Below are 16206 nucleotides of genomic sequence, written 5' to 3' on the forward strand. Positions count from 1 at the left end.
ATTACTAAAATTGCAGAGCACTGTTAGCACATGCAACAAAATTGGAAGCAGAGATGTATCTCAAACTGAGTAGTAGCAGAAGTAGACTGAGGCAAAGAGGGTGAAGTGACTTGCCAGGGTCACATAGCTAATAAGTGTGAGGTCAGGTTTCAACTCAGTTCTTCCTGATTCCAGGCTCACCTCTTTATCTGGTGCTCTAGCCATTGCAACACCACCTGGTTGCTCTGCTGCTGATTAGGAACTGATAATAATGATGTTCTCACAGGTGAATAACTGAATGCTTTGTGAATTGCTAAACATCTAATAATTTGCCCCAAATATTCCTTTAGCATTGAGATTTGTGTGTCAGTGGACCTTTCTGGTCTTTTAACAAAGCAATTAAGTTTCTTTGTTTTTAGTCTATTTAAAAAATTGGTGTCAGTTGGCTTTAGTTTTCCTAGTCCAGCAGTTAGTGTTAAGATGGATATACTAGGGGCGGCTAGGTGGCGTAGTGGATAAAAGCACCCGCCTTGGAGTCAGGAGTACCTGGGTTCAAATCCGGTCTCAGACACTTAATAATTACCTAGCTGTGTGGCCTTGGGCAAGCCACTTAACCCCATTTGCCTTGCAAAAACTAAAAAAAAAAAAAAAAAAAAAAAAGATGAATATACTATGAAGTATGGAAGTGGAATTTCAAGTATGTATACTGGGTCTTGGTGGAAACGTGTGCTTTCCATCTCTTTACCGCTGTCCTCATTGTATTTAGCCAGTAAAAACAAGGACTGAAAGCAGTAGAATATCAGTCAGCAAACTAGCTAGTCATCTCCTTTGGTGTGATGGCTTCTTCAGAGCGCTTTAACAAAATTCAGAGGTGATTTTCAAAGTCAATCAGATGTGCCAAGTTACAAAAAGTACTTGAATAATTAAGTACCTTGCAATGGTATGCACCTGTTGGGCTTACTGAGCTCACTTGGTCCCTGCATAGTTTACTTCTCCAGATCAGTCCTGGAGCCCTGGGTTAAAGTGCTAAATTGAGAAATTAATCAGCAGGGAGTAATTGTGCCTTGAAACGAGCTATTTTCCATGTATATTATTATTGGAAAAACACTAAGTTGGCTCCTCAATAAATGTTTATGTGGATTGTAGTATCAGTGATAGCTATGAAGGCAGGTATTTATATCGAACAGAATACCTAAAACCTTCCCGTGCAGGTTTTTTTTGCTGTAAGTTGCCAGTGGGGCCTAAGGCTTTCTTTGACTTTGTTGTTATGGGGTGACAGGTTCCTGATGATTCTATTGTTCTGGCAGATTCTTGCAAGTTAATACTTGCAGATTATAGGCTGAATTATATATAATCTTCTAGACAATAGAATGTTAATTAAAAATTATTCATCTATTATAAATTGAGTGCTAAAATGAGAAAGGGAATCTTTGAGATAGTAAAACCAGGATAACATAAGTGCATTGATAAATTACTTCATACTAAAGATTAGCTCAAAGTTATTCTATTTTGATATTAACTAGCCATTAGTTTTCTTTTCTTTTCTTTTTAAGTTTTTTTTTTTGCAAGGCAATGGGGTTAAGTGGCTTGCCCAAGGCCACACAGCTAGGTAATTATTAAGTGTCTGAGGTCATATTTGAACTCAAGTCCTCCTGACTCCAGGGCCGGTGCTCTATCCACTGCGCCACCTAGCCACCCCCTAGCCATTAGTTTTCGTGTGTTTGGTACTTTTAAGTCAGTGTGTTTATTTTTTTCCAGACTGATAAATTACATTATCTCTTCTTTTTACCAATTTAAAAACAAGCCTGGGAGATTGTTTTAACTCTAGATCAGACAGCCTTAGCACTAGTAAATATCATAGTTACTTACACTTTGACTAAAAACAGTACGTTTAAGAACTATTAGTAAAAAGGTAACTCAGGTGATGCCTCCTATCCTATGACACATAAAGCTAAATCAAGGCAGAAAAATGTTTTAGTAGAAAGAATGCACTGAGCAGGGAGTCAAGAGAACTGATTTCTAGTCTTAGCTCTCTTGCTGACTAACGTTTAGCAAGTGTCTTCACTTCTCTAGGTCTTTTTCTCTTCATCTGTAAATTAAACAAAGCTGGATACTCTCGAGGGGTGGCTAGGTGGCGCAGTGGATAGAGCACCGGCCCTGGAGTCAGGAGTACCTGGGTTCAAATCGGGTCTCAGACACTTAATAATTACCTAGCTGTGTGGCCTTGGGCAAGCCACTTAACCCCATTTACCTTACAAAAACAAAAAACTGGGTACCCTCCAAAGTACCTCCTAGTTTTAAAAATCTGTCATGTATTGGCAACCAACAGAAGAGTCCAACATGGTACCTCTTTTAATGTTGCTGTTCACAGTTGCACAAAAAAGTCCCAAAGGAGCAGCTAGGTGGCTCAATGGATAGATTATTAGCCCTGAAAGGAGGGCTTGAATTCAAATTAGCCTCTGACACTTAATAATTATCTAGCTGTGTGACCTGGGGCAAGTCACCTAACCCCATGGGGGGGGGGGGGGGAGTTCCAAAGAGGCAACTGTAAAGGTGATCCAAGATGGTAATTAAGAAGAGCTCATTGAATTCAAATGCTGATGGAAACTAAAAAAAAAAATGAAGAAACATTTAGTCTAGATTTCAAACACAGTCTAAAAATAGTCATATCAGCTATAAACACACTTAGCCATAACTTAGCATCTGACCAAAGATGAACAGATGATGACTGTTTGGCAAGAGAAAGTAAAAACCCTTTATCCACCCAACTCTGTTGGCTTTTGACAATTTTTTTTGGTAAGGCAATGGAGTTAAGTGACTTGTCCAAGGTCACAAAGCTAGGTAGTTATTAAGTGTCTGAGAATGGAATTGTACTCAGGTCCTCTTGACTGCACGGCTGGTGCTCTACCTACGGCACCACCTAGCTGCCCCTCCACTGTGCCACCTAAGTGCCCTGGCTTTTGACAATTTTAACAAAGAATGGGAAAGTAGGTTAGGGCTTGCTGATAACTTTAAACAAAGAAAAGATTCCAGAGCATGAAAAGATTTTGTTTAAAACCTCCCAAGCAACAGAGAAATGTATTAGTCAGGATTAATGATAGAGCAGACTGAGAAGTATACTTGGCCAACCTGCTGCTGTCTGATTTGCTTGGGCTGATACAGTGCTCTATGGCTTTGGCACTGGAATTGCACTCTAATATTGATTTTTGCCACTGTCATCTGTTATTGCTTTATGGGGATTTGAGTTAATTCTTACATCGTGCAGATAGACCTGTCCTTATTTTCCTCCAGTTGGGAGCTAGCAGATGTTCCATGTTTGAACAGTCTAGCAACTAGTGTTTTTGTGTTAACCAGATACACAAAGATCACAGCAGTTCAAGAAAGGCTGCCTCTACTATTCAATCTCTGTCAAACAGCCTCTCATTTGGAAGGCTCCTCAGAGGTCATCTAGCCTGATCCATGTCTGAACAGAAATCTCTCTCAACAACTTCTCAGACAAGTGGTCATCCAGCCTCAGCTTGAAGACCTCCAGTGATGCTATTTTGCGACTCATTATTAACACAAAGAATACTGGGCACAACAAATAGCATCCAGTTGGGGTTTTGCTACAGCAGAGGTGGCAGGATGAGACTTCTCTCCCTAAAGAGCAGGTGGTTGAAGAAAAATGCTGCTTAGGTAATTTTTGGAGGGCATGTTGCCTTGCTCTGAAGAGTAAGTCCTGCTATTTCCTTTTCCAGGGGCCTTTATCCTTTGGATCCTGGCTTGTGCCTTTTCTTCAGTGTTATTAACTAGGTTATTTTTTTAAATAGTGTAAAGAAAATGACTTTTCTTTACATAAAAGAAAACAAGCAAGGAAAGATGTCATTATTGACCAATGTCCATTTTATTCTCACTTTTTAAATTTTAAGGTCTGAATAATACAGCAAAATCCTTTAGATTTTTGGCACTTTTTTTCTTCAGTTTTCCTCCCCTTTTTTTGAGGGGAGAATTCAAAATAACCAAGGAAGCATGTATTGGCTGTGGGGCAATCTTGTCTTTCTTCCTTTTTTTAAATTGATACTGTTTTGGCATAGCATGCACTTCCCAGCCACCCTAAACACCTTCCCCAAAATGCCAAACTGCCTAACAATCTTATAGTGACTGAGAGATATACGTACCATTTTCTACCAGAAAGGAAAGATGTTTTAACTTTGAGAGTGTCATACCAACGTTGTCTATTGTCACTTGTATCTGAAAAAGGGCATCTCAGGCACCTGTAAATAATTATCTGCTACTCTGAAAACTCACTTTAGTGAGATAAAGAAATGGTAACTAATTTAAAACAAATGAGAGTGGGTGTCCCAGCAGCTGATCATTTTCTCTTCTGCTCTCTTCCTCTCAAAAGGTATTTGATGTTTTTCAAAAACAACTGACAACAACATTCACTATCTTTTCAAGGATAAGCTAAAACCCCAAGTCAGAAGTCTGCATTACATTTGTGTAAATTAGTAAAGTTCTCTTAAAATATGGTGGAGAAAAATATTTTCTGAAGGCCTCTCTATACCCTTTATGAAAAAGGAAATCCATGAGCATCATTCTATGTTCAAGTTACCCAGAAATTTCTGATTTCACCCCATGACTTAATGTAATTTTTTTGACTATTACCTTAATAATTGAATGGCAGTTAACTGAAAAACTAAGACCCTGTGGCAGAGAAGCTTGGGGATCAGGAAGAACCACTTGAAGACCTGCTTCTGACAGATCCTAGCTGTGTGACCCTGGGAAGTCACTGAACCTCTCAGGGCGCCAGACAACTTTCCAAGATTCTAACTTGCAGAGCCAGTGGCTGATCTTCATTGGTGGAAGGATATTCCTTCATTAATGACATCATTGTTTACACAAACCCACTAATTTGCCAGACTAATCACATAGTAGGCATTTAGTAAATGCTTGTTTCAACTTCTCCCTAATTGGAGGAAAATCTGTGGTGTTTTTATCCATTTTATTTTACTGCGTCCATTTTTTTTAATTATTATGAATGTCAGTGAAGAAACCGCAGTATTCACAGACTTGATTCCATTGGAATGTCAGTATTTATCTAGCTACATGTTGTATATCCTTGCCCTCCCCCCCAATAGAATAAAAGTCCTGTCACAGAATAGGAAGGGTTATAAGTGCTACTTGGTTTGAGTGACTTTTTTTTTGGTTTTTGCAAGGCAATGGGGTTAAGTGGCTTGTCCAAGGCCACACAGCTAGGTTATTATTAAGTGTCTGAGACTTGATTTGAACCCAGGTACTCCTGACTCCAGGGCCAGTGCTTTATCCACTACGCCACCTAGCCACCCCCAGTTTGAGTGACTTTTAAAAGAATTTTTGGATAAGTTTGTTATTGATAAAGAAGCCTTGTCTTTTGACCTCATGAGGGGTATCCTCTCTGACAGCAGGAGATGCTTTAGGTGACTAAGTGAGGGTGTTGGTTGCTGGCATCTTCTTTCTCATTTTCCACAGTTGACAGCTTGTTTAAACAAGTCAGGGGTTAGGCTTATCATTGCACAAAGTGTTCTCTATTATCTTTTTTTTTGTTATTTACTTTGACCTTTACTCCTGACTATAGACAGTAGACATAGAACTGAAGCACTAAACCTGAAGTTAGGAGTTCAAATCCTATACTTAGTAGTTGTATGACTTTTCTGTAGTTCAGTTTGTTCTCTGCAGAGAATAAAGATAGGGAGTAGACTTGTGATGTCATTGGTATAGGTAACTTCCAGGTGGCAATATGCCCTCTACCATTGCAGGTTGGCACCTCTTCTGCATATTATAGTCTTAGAGTTTCCTAGAGCACCCAAAACTGCTCTTGGTAGTATATATGTATTAGAGGCAGGAACTGAACCCAGGTGTTCCTGGATTTAAGTCCACCTTCCTTCCTATTCTACCTGATTGCCTTTCTTGTCATCTATACAATAGCAACTACTTCACCAGGGATGCTGTGAGGATCAAATGGGCTAAGTGAAAGGAAAGAGCTTTGGAAACCATAAAACACTCTGCAAATACTATTTAGTATCATTCAGATCTAGTCAGTTTGATTTGTGTGTGTGTGTGTGTGATGTAATTCATCCCTTGTTAGTTTATTTCTGTTTGGTTCTTGAAGAAAAAAAAAAGTCTTCATGATATATATCTTTTGAAGAGTCTCCAAGCCTTTGGTCTCTTTATGTTTTTGGTCTGAGATGATATTTCTGCATCAAAGCCCCCCTTCAAGGTTTATGGGTTTATGTTAACTTAGTTTGAAATGTCTTCACAATTTCTCTACCTCTTCATCCTCGAGAACCCCAGCTGATGCCTACACTCCAGTTCTCTTCATGATGATCTGTTTGTTCTTACCTGGAGGGACAAGATGAGACCACTGATGTCTAGTGGGATGAGGTTCCGTATGTCTTTTAAGTGTAGCATGAAAATAATGACTTCAGCCACTTATCTAAGATGATTGTCTGGGAGCTATGCTTCCATTCAGTTGCAGCATCTTTGGTTTTTGGTTTCATTTCTCACTAAAATGCCAACATGGATGAGGTCCCAGAAGTGGGACAGCTTTCGGGGCTCCAGACAAAGATTATACATATGAGGGACTAATGATTAAATTACTGTTTGGAGACACTCTAAGATGCTTTTTATCCCCCTTTTACTGCTGTGCTCCCCAGCTCCATTGCCACTGTCAAAACAGAAGGGGAACAAAGGCTGTTACTTTTTTTAGTTCATTCATCACTTAGTGGGCAACTTCAGTGCTTTCAGCTAGGCTGATCTTCAGATAATAAAGTTGATCATTGGACCTATATTTTTTTTAATACTTAAATAGAAAAGTCTAAGCTGGATTTGTTTACTAACCTCAGTTAAAAATACTTTAAATAATAACTGCATTTATTAGTTATTCATAGAATTTTTTAGAATTCCATTCTTTTCAATCATGCCATCTTTTTTAGTATTTAAATCCTTGTGTAGCTAATTCAGATAACAGGAATAATATATTAAGCTACTCAAAACAAGTGTTGCTGAGTTTTTCACTGAACATGTAGGAATCAGAGCATAGAATTGTATAATTCAGAACTAGAAAAGAATTTAAAATCTCTGCCTTAGACTGAAGTTTGTTTGGGGTGAGTGGATATGTGATCTTATTCCTCAGAGTTATTCCCTCCATTGGTAATGTGCCTCTGATAATGACTTCCTGAAAAATTTTAGTGACTTTTCAAGGAACTGCCACTACTAGAATATCGAATCCAAACCCATTATTGCTAAATTAATAGTCCTCAGAGAATCACAGCTCTTTTAGGGCAGGGTTAGTTACAAATCCCACCCCACCCCCAGTCCTCAGAGCTAGTACAGTAACTAGCATATGGGAAACATTTAATGAATTCTCATTGAATTGTTGAACTTAAAAAATGGCTGACTCATGAACTGTCGCTTACATTAGCTTGGTTACTTAAGATAGGGACTCACCTCTCCACTAATGTTGGAGACCCCTTCTCACCTCCTTTCCTGTTATCCCAAGAACCTCAGCCAAGGTATATTCTTTTTTTTTTTAGGTTTTTTTCAAGACAGTGGGGTTAAGTGGCTTGCCCAAGGCCACACGGCTAGGTAATTATTAAGTGTCTGAGGTCTGATTTGAACCCAGGTACTCCTGACTCCAAGGCAGGTGCTCTATTCACTGTGCCACCTAGCCGCCCCAAGCCAAGGTATATTCTTGGCATCTTGAGTTGCAACTCAGAGTAAGGTTGCATAACTATGGTAGGTAGTCCCTAACTGTTACACTGAATTATTAATTTATATCATGGGGATATAGTTATTTCTGAGCTACTGGCATAATATTTTATATATTTGTGTCTATGAGGAAAATGTAGTTTGAGTTCCCTGATTTACAAGTGAACTTTTCAGACGTGACTCAACTTTAATTAATCTAAGATAGCCTGAAATACCTTCTGTTAGAAGGGGTTTAGATTTGAAACCAGAGGTTTTACTTGGGCCTCTAACAGAGGTGACGGTAATGCAGTCACCGACTTGCATGAAGTTGATGCCAGGAGAATGTGAGGTCCTTGAGGAACCATTCTGGTTTCATTTTTGTCTTTGTATCTTGTACACGACATGGTAGGTTCTCAATTGTATTGGATGGTACTTTGGAATTGGGTTCTCTTTCTTGTTGTATACAGTGTTAGCATGTTGTTCCCTCCTAGACTGCCCAACCTTCTTTATCTCTCTACATTTTGATGACATTCTGTATTTTAACTAACAGGTTTTCAGGAGGCCTGACATCAGGGTAAGGATACATTTGCCTTTCAGCAAATCGGCCTCCTGCTTTGTCTTTTGTGCTTTATTGAAAATTTAAGTCTGTTTAGTGTTTTTTACATTATCAACAGTTTTATGAGTTAATCAGATGATCTGCTCTGCTATGTCATAGCTTTAAATGTTGCAATAGAATTGCTTTGTTCGTTATAATGTTTCATGTGCTAATAAAATATGTGAAGCCTTATATGTAAGTTAAAAATGTGTACTCCTAACTGATTATTATTACATGAATTCTGTTCAAATGGGAGTGTGCATGCTTAGGACTTCAGAGTACTATATTATTATTTTATATCATCCTTACTATAGAACTGAGCTACAGAAAAAGGATTAAATTGACTTTGTAGCCTATTTCAATAAAGTTTTAATTTGGGGATAATAACATATCATATCATTGAGTTAACTTGACACTGATTTTGAAAGTAGTTTTAGCATCCTTAGTCTTAAAATAATACTTTTAGGAAATATCAATTAGTAAGGAATATCTTTAGTAGTGAATATAATTAGTAGAGTATGTTTTGTTTTTTTCCATTCTTTTCCTGCCCTTTCCCTTCAGAACACCTGTAAAACAGGAACAAGATTGGTAATGTGCATGCATTTTCTTATTATTTTAAAGTTGCTTACATTTAATAATGGAGAGGAAGAGAAATGCAAAATTTAGCAGCAATGGTTTGAAATTTATTTCTTTTCCACTCCTCAAAATGATTTGGGTTTGGATAATCTAATCATTTTATTGATTTAATGTTTTCGATTTTTTATAGGACTGAAGTAAGAGCTTAAAATTAAATGTTTAAAGTTCTTATTACTCTAATTGGTTTTTCATTATTTCTCTTTTTCCCCTCCAGTAAAAGTTCCTTTCAGTTAACGAGAATGTTTCCTTTTTTCTTTGATTCATATTATTACAATACAAGATTTTATATGGTCTTCACAATTGCATGGACTTGAAGTGCTATTGTGCATTGGGCATGGGGTAGGGGTATGTATGTATATTTTCCTCTGAAGAAACATCATTAAAAGATAATTCTACTTTGCTTCACATTTTAAAGAATGAAAATATAAAACTTGATCAAGTGGAAATATATTGTATAACTTTGAATGGGTTTGGTTTTTGCCTCATATTAATTTCAAACTAATGAGTATGAAAATGTGTCAAGAGTTGTCATGATATATGCTGGCATGGTTTAAAGTTTGGGCATTTGAAATCCACCTAACATTTAACTCCTTTGAATTAATCTTTTTTTAGATGCACAATTTTGATAGGAAAACCAAATTGTCTTTTATAATAGAAAAAAACTACCTTTTTAACAAAGTTATTTGGCCTCATTGAATTGATATCACATTTATTTATTTATTCATTCATTCATTCATTTATTGGGTTTTGTTTTGTTTTATTCTCTCTTCTTTTCCTCCCTTCCCCTTACATGTACAGTTATAACATTAACTTCTAAAACTTTGAGTTCCAAATTCTCCCCCCTCCTCCCACCCCACACCCCCTCATTGAGAAATCAAGTTACTTAGTATAGGTTAAAAACATGTAGGTTGGCATCACTTTTAAAAGGATTATAAAGTTACATTCTTCATACTGTCTGTTTAAAGAATTGGTCTGTAAAGAGATCATATTGGGGCCGTGAGCTATTCGTGAAGCAATCTGAAATCATTATCAAAGAAAAGCAAATTAGACCTTTTAACTATTCCTTTGACACATATTATTGCCATGACTAGAAACATTTAATGTGAAATTAGTATAAAATGAAATATTTAATGTAATTTTTAAGCAAACTTCTGCAGAATACACAGTATATAATGAGGTAAGTGGTGTGTGTGTGTGCACACACACACATATGTATATATTTACACATACACATATATATACACACACACAAACACTTAAATAAATCTTCAGAATTTGCTGCTACCAGCAGAGCTACCTGCCTATGCAAATAGGCAATGGTTTAAGTATACTTTGATCTTTAAAAACACAAATTTCTCTTTTATATTTTTTGCATGACTTTCCTCTTTACATAGTTTCCATAGCATGTAATGTTATCTATTTTTGAGCAAATTATGTGCCCATTACTTTGCATTTTCTTTATTCTAGAATTGTGTGTTTTTTTAAAGCATATTCTTTATGTCACTTGAAAACCATTATGTAGATTGCTCTTTGCTTTTACTCTCCTCCAGCAAAAAAAAAAATAGTCATTTCATTTTAGACAGATGCTACACAGTGTATCCATCAAACCAGGTCTTTAACTCCATGGAGGGGGAAATTTTATTGTGAGTTGCAAAACTGTGAAAGGTGCTGAGTTTTACACCCATACTGTCTCTTTTGGAAAAAAAACAAATTCTGTCCTTTCACCTGTTTGTTTGCACGTGTTTCTTTCTTTCTTTCTTCTTCTTCTTCTTCCTCTTCTGCTTTCTTGTCCATGCACCTGATGCTCAGCAGGAGGTTCAGGACGGACACAATGGCTATCATTCTGAAGCTGGAGCTGATCAGGTGGCAAATTTTACTTGTTTGTTGTGTAGCTACTGATCCTGTACTTAGAAACCATTTTAATTTTGATTTCTGGAAGAACAAAACTTGCAAAACCATTGTCCCGTTATAGTCACTACCTCCTTTCATTTCTAAGTTCAGTAGAACCCCATTACGACACAAGCAATCCATATGCGTGTCTTGAGAGTTTTCATTGGAAACTTCCATTGCTTCTTAGTTCAGTAATAATACATGCTTACGATGATGACCTGTCTTCCCAAATCCTGAAGTACCTTGTGAATGTTTGAAGAGGTTTAAATTAGGTTCCTTCTACTTTGAGTGTGGGCTATCCTGTTTTTGGTAATCCATAGTTGATAGATAGGATACACTGTTATTAATCAGAATTAATCAGGCAAAAATTTGAGTGCCAGCTATGGAGACTAGACACTGAGGGATATACAGAAATCTTATGGGAAACAGTCCCCACCCCCAAGGAGTTTCCATCCTTGTTGGGATGAAATAATGCAGAATAATTCAAAGATGATATGATTAAATGTTAAATTGAGCAGAAGTTCTTTAGTAGTTTCGAGGAGAAAGTAGACCAATGAAAGTTGTGCTAATCAGACAAGACTTCATGTAGGAGGTAGAGCTTATGCTTGACTTTGGATAGCAGGTGGGATTTGGCTATACAGAAAAATTCCAGGTAATCGGCAGGGACAAAAAGAAGGGAAAACGTGCCTGGCAAGTTGGGACAAAGTACTTGGCTAACCTAGAAACCCAATTTTTCTGACCATGATAAACGATAGAGAGCACATGGATTTGGGGCCACCCCAAGGTAGATCATGTCCACTGAACCAGAGAAATAGTTGATTCACATAGTAAAAAGCCTCATAGAACATCTGGCATAAGTTTTCTAAAGGGGTTCCACTGTACTTAGTAAGTGTAAGTTTTGTTTATAATCACCTCTTGAGTGTGTACTAAAACTTCAATTTTCTTATTGCTCTTTAATTACATCCTAAAGTTAAACTTGATATTTAAAACAAACCTTTTATTGGCAGTATATTGAAGCATTGTCATTATCTCATTGAACATTTTTTCATTATTTTAAAAGTACATCCTAGCTCACTTACTAGTAATGGGATGTTTGCCTTGCCATTTGTCTCACAAAGTCACATTCTTGTCTGAAGTGTCCCAAATAGCTGTGTATATACTTTTCTAACTAATTTGTATGTAGTATCTTGTAGAAAATCCTACCTTGTATATGAGTGCCCAACCTGTGTCTCTAGGGCAATTTCTTAGAGAATGTAGTGAATTCTCATAATTGCCCCCGATCACCATCCTTTCCCATCTATTGTATATCTTCATGTTGTCCTTTTATGTAGAGAAATGACTTGTAAGCATTTGTCCTGTCAAATTTTGATGTGACTTAATATGTGGTTCAAGCGCAAAAGTTATTCATAGTTCCCAGAAAAGTTATAGTCCAATAGAGCTAAAAACAGCTCACTTTTGCTCTATAAGCAGTACTCAAATATACTTAAATAAGTATATTTGAACAATAGCTACACATTTATTCTTAATACAGTTGACAAGTAATATCAAGTAACTTAATTTTAATAATGGAAATTTTTCAAAGTAATTTAAAATTAAATATTTGATTAAAATAATTTTCTGTGTTCCTGGGGCACAAAATCAATTGCCAGTTCATGATGTCAGTTACTGAAATCAAAATTTTATTAGCACATTTGTCTGGAGGGAAACTGGGTATCTATCTGTTGGTGTTCTGGAAAACTGACATATAGAAAAGTGTTCATATGAGCTCCTTTCACCATACTTAAATTTTGTTTCATGTTTTTGAATTGTGCCTTTTATGTCATCTGACAGTAAATTGAAAGGAAAATGGGTTCTATGAATTGTTGCCTAAGCATTCCTAAGTATTCTTTTTGGGGGAAAAAAGAATTCCCATTGAGGGGGAAAGTAAAAAGAAGACTGAAGGAAAATTCGGAATGTACTAAACTTAGGTAGTTGAAAAACAAGAGTCTTTCTAAGCTGTAGATTTTGTTAGAAGGCCTGTCTTTAAATTTACCTTTGCGGCACAGAAACATTTCTGTTGACTGTTGAGCATGGAGTTGGATTTGAGGTTGGCATTTCTTCCCTTTTTTGTGTGTGTTTGGAAGGGAACTACCATGGAGAGTAAGAAATAGTTTAGGTGGGTTTAAAAATGGAATTCTAATGAAATTTGTTAAAATATTTATGAGCTACTTGGAAACACCATCAAGTTTATATTTTGACTGGCCAATTATTTTAAATTTCCCATTTAATGTTTCAGAAAAATAGATCAATTTTTTATTTCTGCCCTGACAAATTTTGCAGATAACTTTGTTGACTGTCTTGTTTATCACAAGCAGTTTGTCATAGTTGATTAGAGATCCAACCTTGAAGCAAGGAAGAGCTGGGTTCAAGTCCTGCCTTTGAAACAACATACATACACATATGTATGCACACACACACATATACTCACACACAGTGTGACCCTGAGTAAGTTATTTATCTTTGAGTGCTCAGCTAAAGATGCAGAGGAGATGCCAGCTTTCATTGGTTGAGGGAGTTTCCTCACTTGGGAACTACCTATGCTAATGAAATTACAAGTCCACTCCCTATCCCTATTTGTCATTCATGTCTGCTTGTCTTTTCAAACTGTTCCTGGTTTTGTAATTTGTAACTGTGAAGTGTCAACATATTGTAATGTCTTATTGAAATAGCCTGTGTAATGTCCTGTGTACTGTGCTTTGACAAATGGGATGAACACTGTTCTGCTTCTGTGTGCTCTCAGCAAAATATAGCCCTCCTGTACAGGCTAGGGAAAATAAGATTTAATCCTTTTCTTTTTTGCCCTTGTTAGGCTCTGAGAGATGGAAACAAGCTCGCCCAAATGGAAGAGGCGCCACTTTTTCCAGGAGAATCAATCAAAGCTATTGGTAAGTATAGCATTTATTGCAGTTCATTAGCATACCTGGTCACAGATAGCCAGAAAATGAAGTGCCATTTTACCAGCGTGCATGGATGATGCTGTTTTGTGAGATGGTGTTGAAGAACACACAGGCTCATTTCATTATGTGTTTTATAAGGTGAAGTAAATTAGTGTTAGTGTTATAATTGTGACATTGTTACCCTAGTCTTTAATGATGTCTCTTCTTTCCTCAAGCCTCCCATTCCATATTCACCTCCTACTCTTATACCTAAGCATCTCCGCCTTGGGCTTTACTGAGAAAAGTGGAGACCATGAGCTCCCTCTTCTCCCCTTATTAGAACCCTGTGCCTCAGTTTACTCAGCTATAAATAAGAGAATTAGATTCAATGACCTTTAGGGTCTTTTCCAGCTCTAGATATAAGAGCCTATGGAATTACTCTTTTATTCATGAAGACATTCAGTAAACATCTCTTAAGTATCTACTGTGGGGGTAGCTAGGTGCTACAGTGGATAGAGCATTGGCCCTGGAGTCAGGAGAGCATGAGTTCAAATCCAGTCTCAGACACTTAATAATTACCTAGCTATGTGACCTTTGGCAAGTTATTTAACTCCACTGCCTTGCAAAAACAAAAACAAATAGTGTGTGCCAATAGGGCTGAGAAGACAGGGAGCTCGAAGTCTAGTAGGGGAGTCAAACTGCAAGCAGCATGGACACGCTCTACATCAGAGGGAAAGCATGAGAATTAAGAAAGTTTGGGAAAAGTTTTCTGTACAAGGAGGGAATTCAACTAGGCATGAAGAAAGCCAGGCGATGGAGATGAGAAGCAAGAGCATTCTGTGCAGGGATGGGGTGAGAATGCCTGGAGCTGAGAGATGGAGGGTCTCGTTTGAGGAACTTCAAGGAGGCCAGTGTCAGTGGCTTTTAGAATACATAGGGACGTGGAAAAGTGTAGGAAGAATAGAAAGGGGGGGGCGGTTAAATGCTGTGAATGCTTCACAGGCTTTCATATTTGATCCTAGAACCATCGAAGTTTATTGAGTAGGATGACATGATCAGATCTCTAGGAACATTACTTTGGCAGCCAAATAGAGCATGGATTGGAGTGTGGAGAGCCTTTTGGCAGGAAGACCTATCTGTAGGTTATTGTAGTAGTCAAGGAGTGAAAAGATGGGGCCTGCAACAAGATGGTGTCAGTATCAGAGGAAAGAAGGGGACTTTTTTGAGAGTTGTTACAAAGGTAAAATCAATAAGATTTGGCAATAGATTTATAGGGATGAGAATATGAGAAGTCTAGGATGACACCAAGGCTGTAAGCCTAGAAAACTAAGAGAATAGTGCCCTCAATAGAAATATGAATGTTTGCAAGGCAGGAGGAAGGCTTAGGAGGAAAGAATTCAGTTTTGTATATGTTGAACTTAAGATGTCTATGGTACATCTAGTTTGATATGCCTAATAGACATTTGGAGATTTAAAAATGGATAAGTAAAAAAAATGGATAAGTAGATTGGGGAACTATTAACATAGATGATAATTGAATTTGTGGAGGTTGATGAGATAACCAAGTGAAATGGTAAAGGAGGAGGAAAGAAGAGGGCCCAGGGCAGAGTTCTGTAGGATATTCATAGTTAGCAGGAATGTCCTGGATTAAGACCCAGCAGAACAACCTCAGGAGTGGTCAGATAAATAGGAGAAGAACCTGTAGAAATCAGTGTCATAAAACCTAAGAGGGTAAAGAGGAATGATTGCATCAAGTACAACAGAAAGGTCAAGGAGGTTGAGGACTGAGAAGAGATTGGGCAGTTAAGAACCATGATTAATTTTGGGGAGAGAGAGAGGTTTGGGTTGAATGCAGTCTCAAGTAGTGAGATTCTTAGCACCCTCTTCCCCCTTTTCTGACACTGCCTTCTACTTCACAGAAAGAAGCCTCCTGGAACTGAGGCCCATTTTCTTTGTTGCTTTGTTGCCAACCAGATTATTCAGCACCAACTGACCAGGCTACTGGTGTTGAACCTTACTTAGGTTGGTCTTAAGGAGGCAGTCATAATCTGACTTTCCAATACACTAGACCCTGTTCACTGGTATTGCTTTCAAGAAATCAGGGTCACCCCATATTTCAATAAGGCATTTGAATTGGACTTAGTGCTGTGTGAAACTCACTAAATAAAATAGGCTGTATGACATAAGTGATGTGGAAGTCACAGAATGCCAGAACTGAAGTTGACCTCCATGGTCATTTACTCCAACTTGAAACTTTTTTTACAAGCCATCATTGAAAGATTTCCATTGTTGAAGTATATGCCTCAACATTTACATCATGAGGCATCTATTTCCATTATTTCTCATAACAGTGTAGAAGTATACATTTTCATAAAACTAAAACCAAATCCCTCCTCCCTCCCCAAAAAAATTTAAAAAATAAAATTGAAACCATAAGTATTTGTTTTGTTTTTCTGGATGGTAAAATTTATTGAAGCATAAATGTCT

At 37.4% G+C, this 16206-nt stretch overlaps 1 protein-coding gene across 3 annotated transcripts in view; it reads left to right on the plus strand.

Annotated features, from left to right (window-relative positions):
* MTMR1 (myotubularin related protein 1) overlaps nucleotides 1-16206 on the plus strand; it is a 71547-nt gene that overhangs the window by 5770 nt on the left and 49571 nt on the right. Inside the window, exons 3-6 of one of the 3 annotated variants that reach the window (XM_074200614.1) lie at nucleotides 8234-8257; nucleotides 8840-8866; nucleotides 10727-10777; nucleotides 13653-13728. In XM_074200614.1, the coding sequence (XP_074056715.1) occupies nucleotides 13683-13728 (46 nt within the window). In that variant the 5' untranslated portion in view covers nucleotides 8234-8257; nucleotides 8840-8866; nucleotides 10727-10777; nucleotides 13653-13682. The remainder of the gene's footprint in view (nucleotides 1-8233; nucleotides 8258-8839; nucleotides 8867-10726; nucleotides 10778-13652; nucleotides 13729-16206) is intronic. The other 2 variants (XM_074200616.1, XM_074200617.1) reach the window with 2 other exon arrangements.

This window comes from Macrotis lagotis, chromosome X (genome assembly GCF_037893015.1).
Source record: "Macrotis lagotis isolate mMagLag1 chromosome X, bilby.v1.9.chrom.fasta, whole genome shotgun sequence".
Taxonomy (NCBI): Eukaryota; Metazoa; Chordata; class Mammalia; order Peramelemorphia; family Peramelidae; genus Macrotis; species Macrotis lagotis.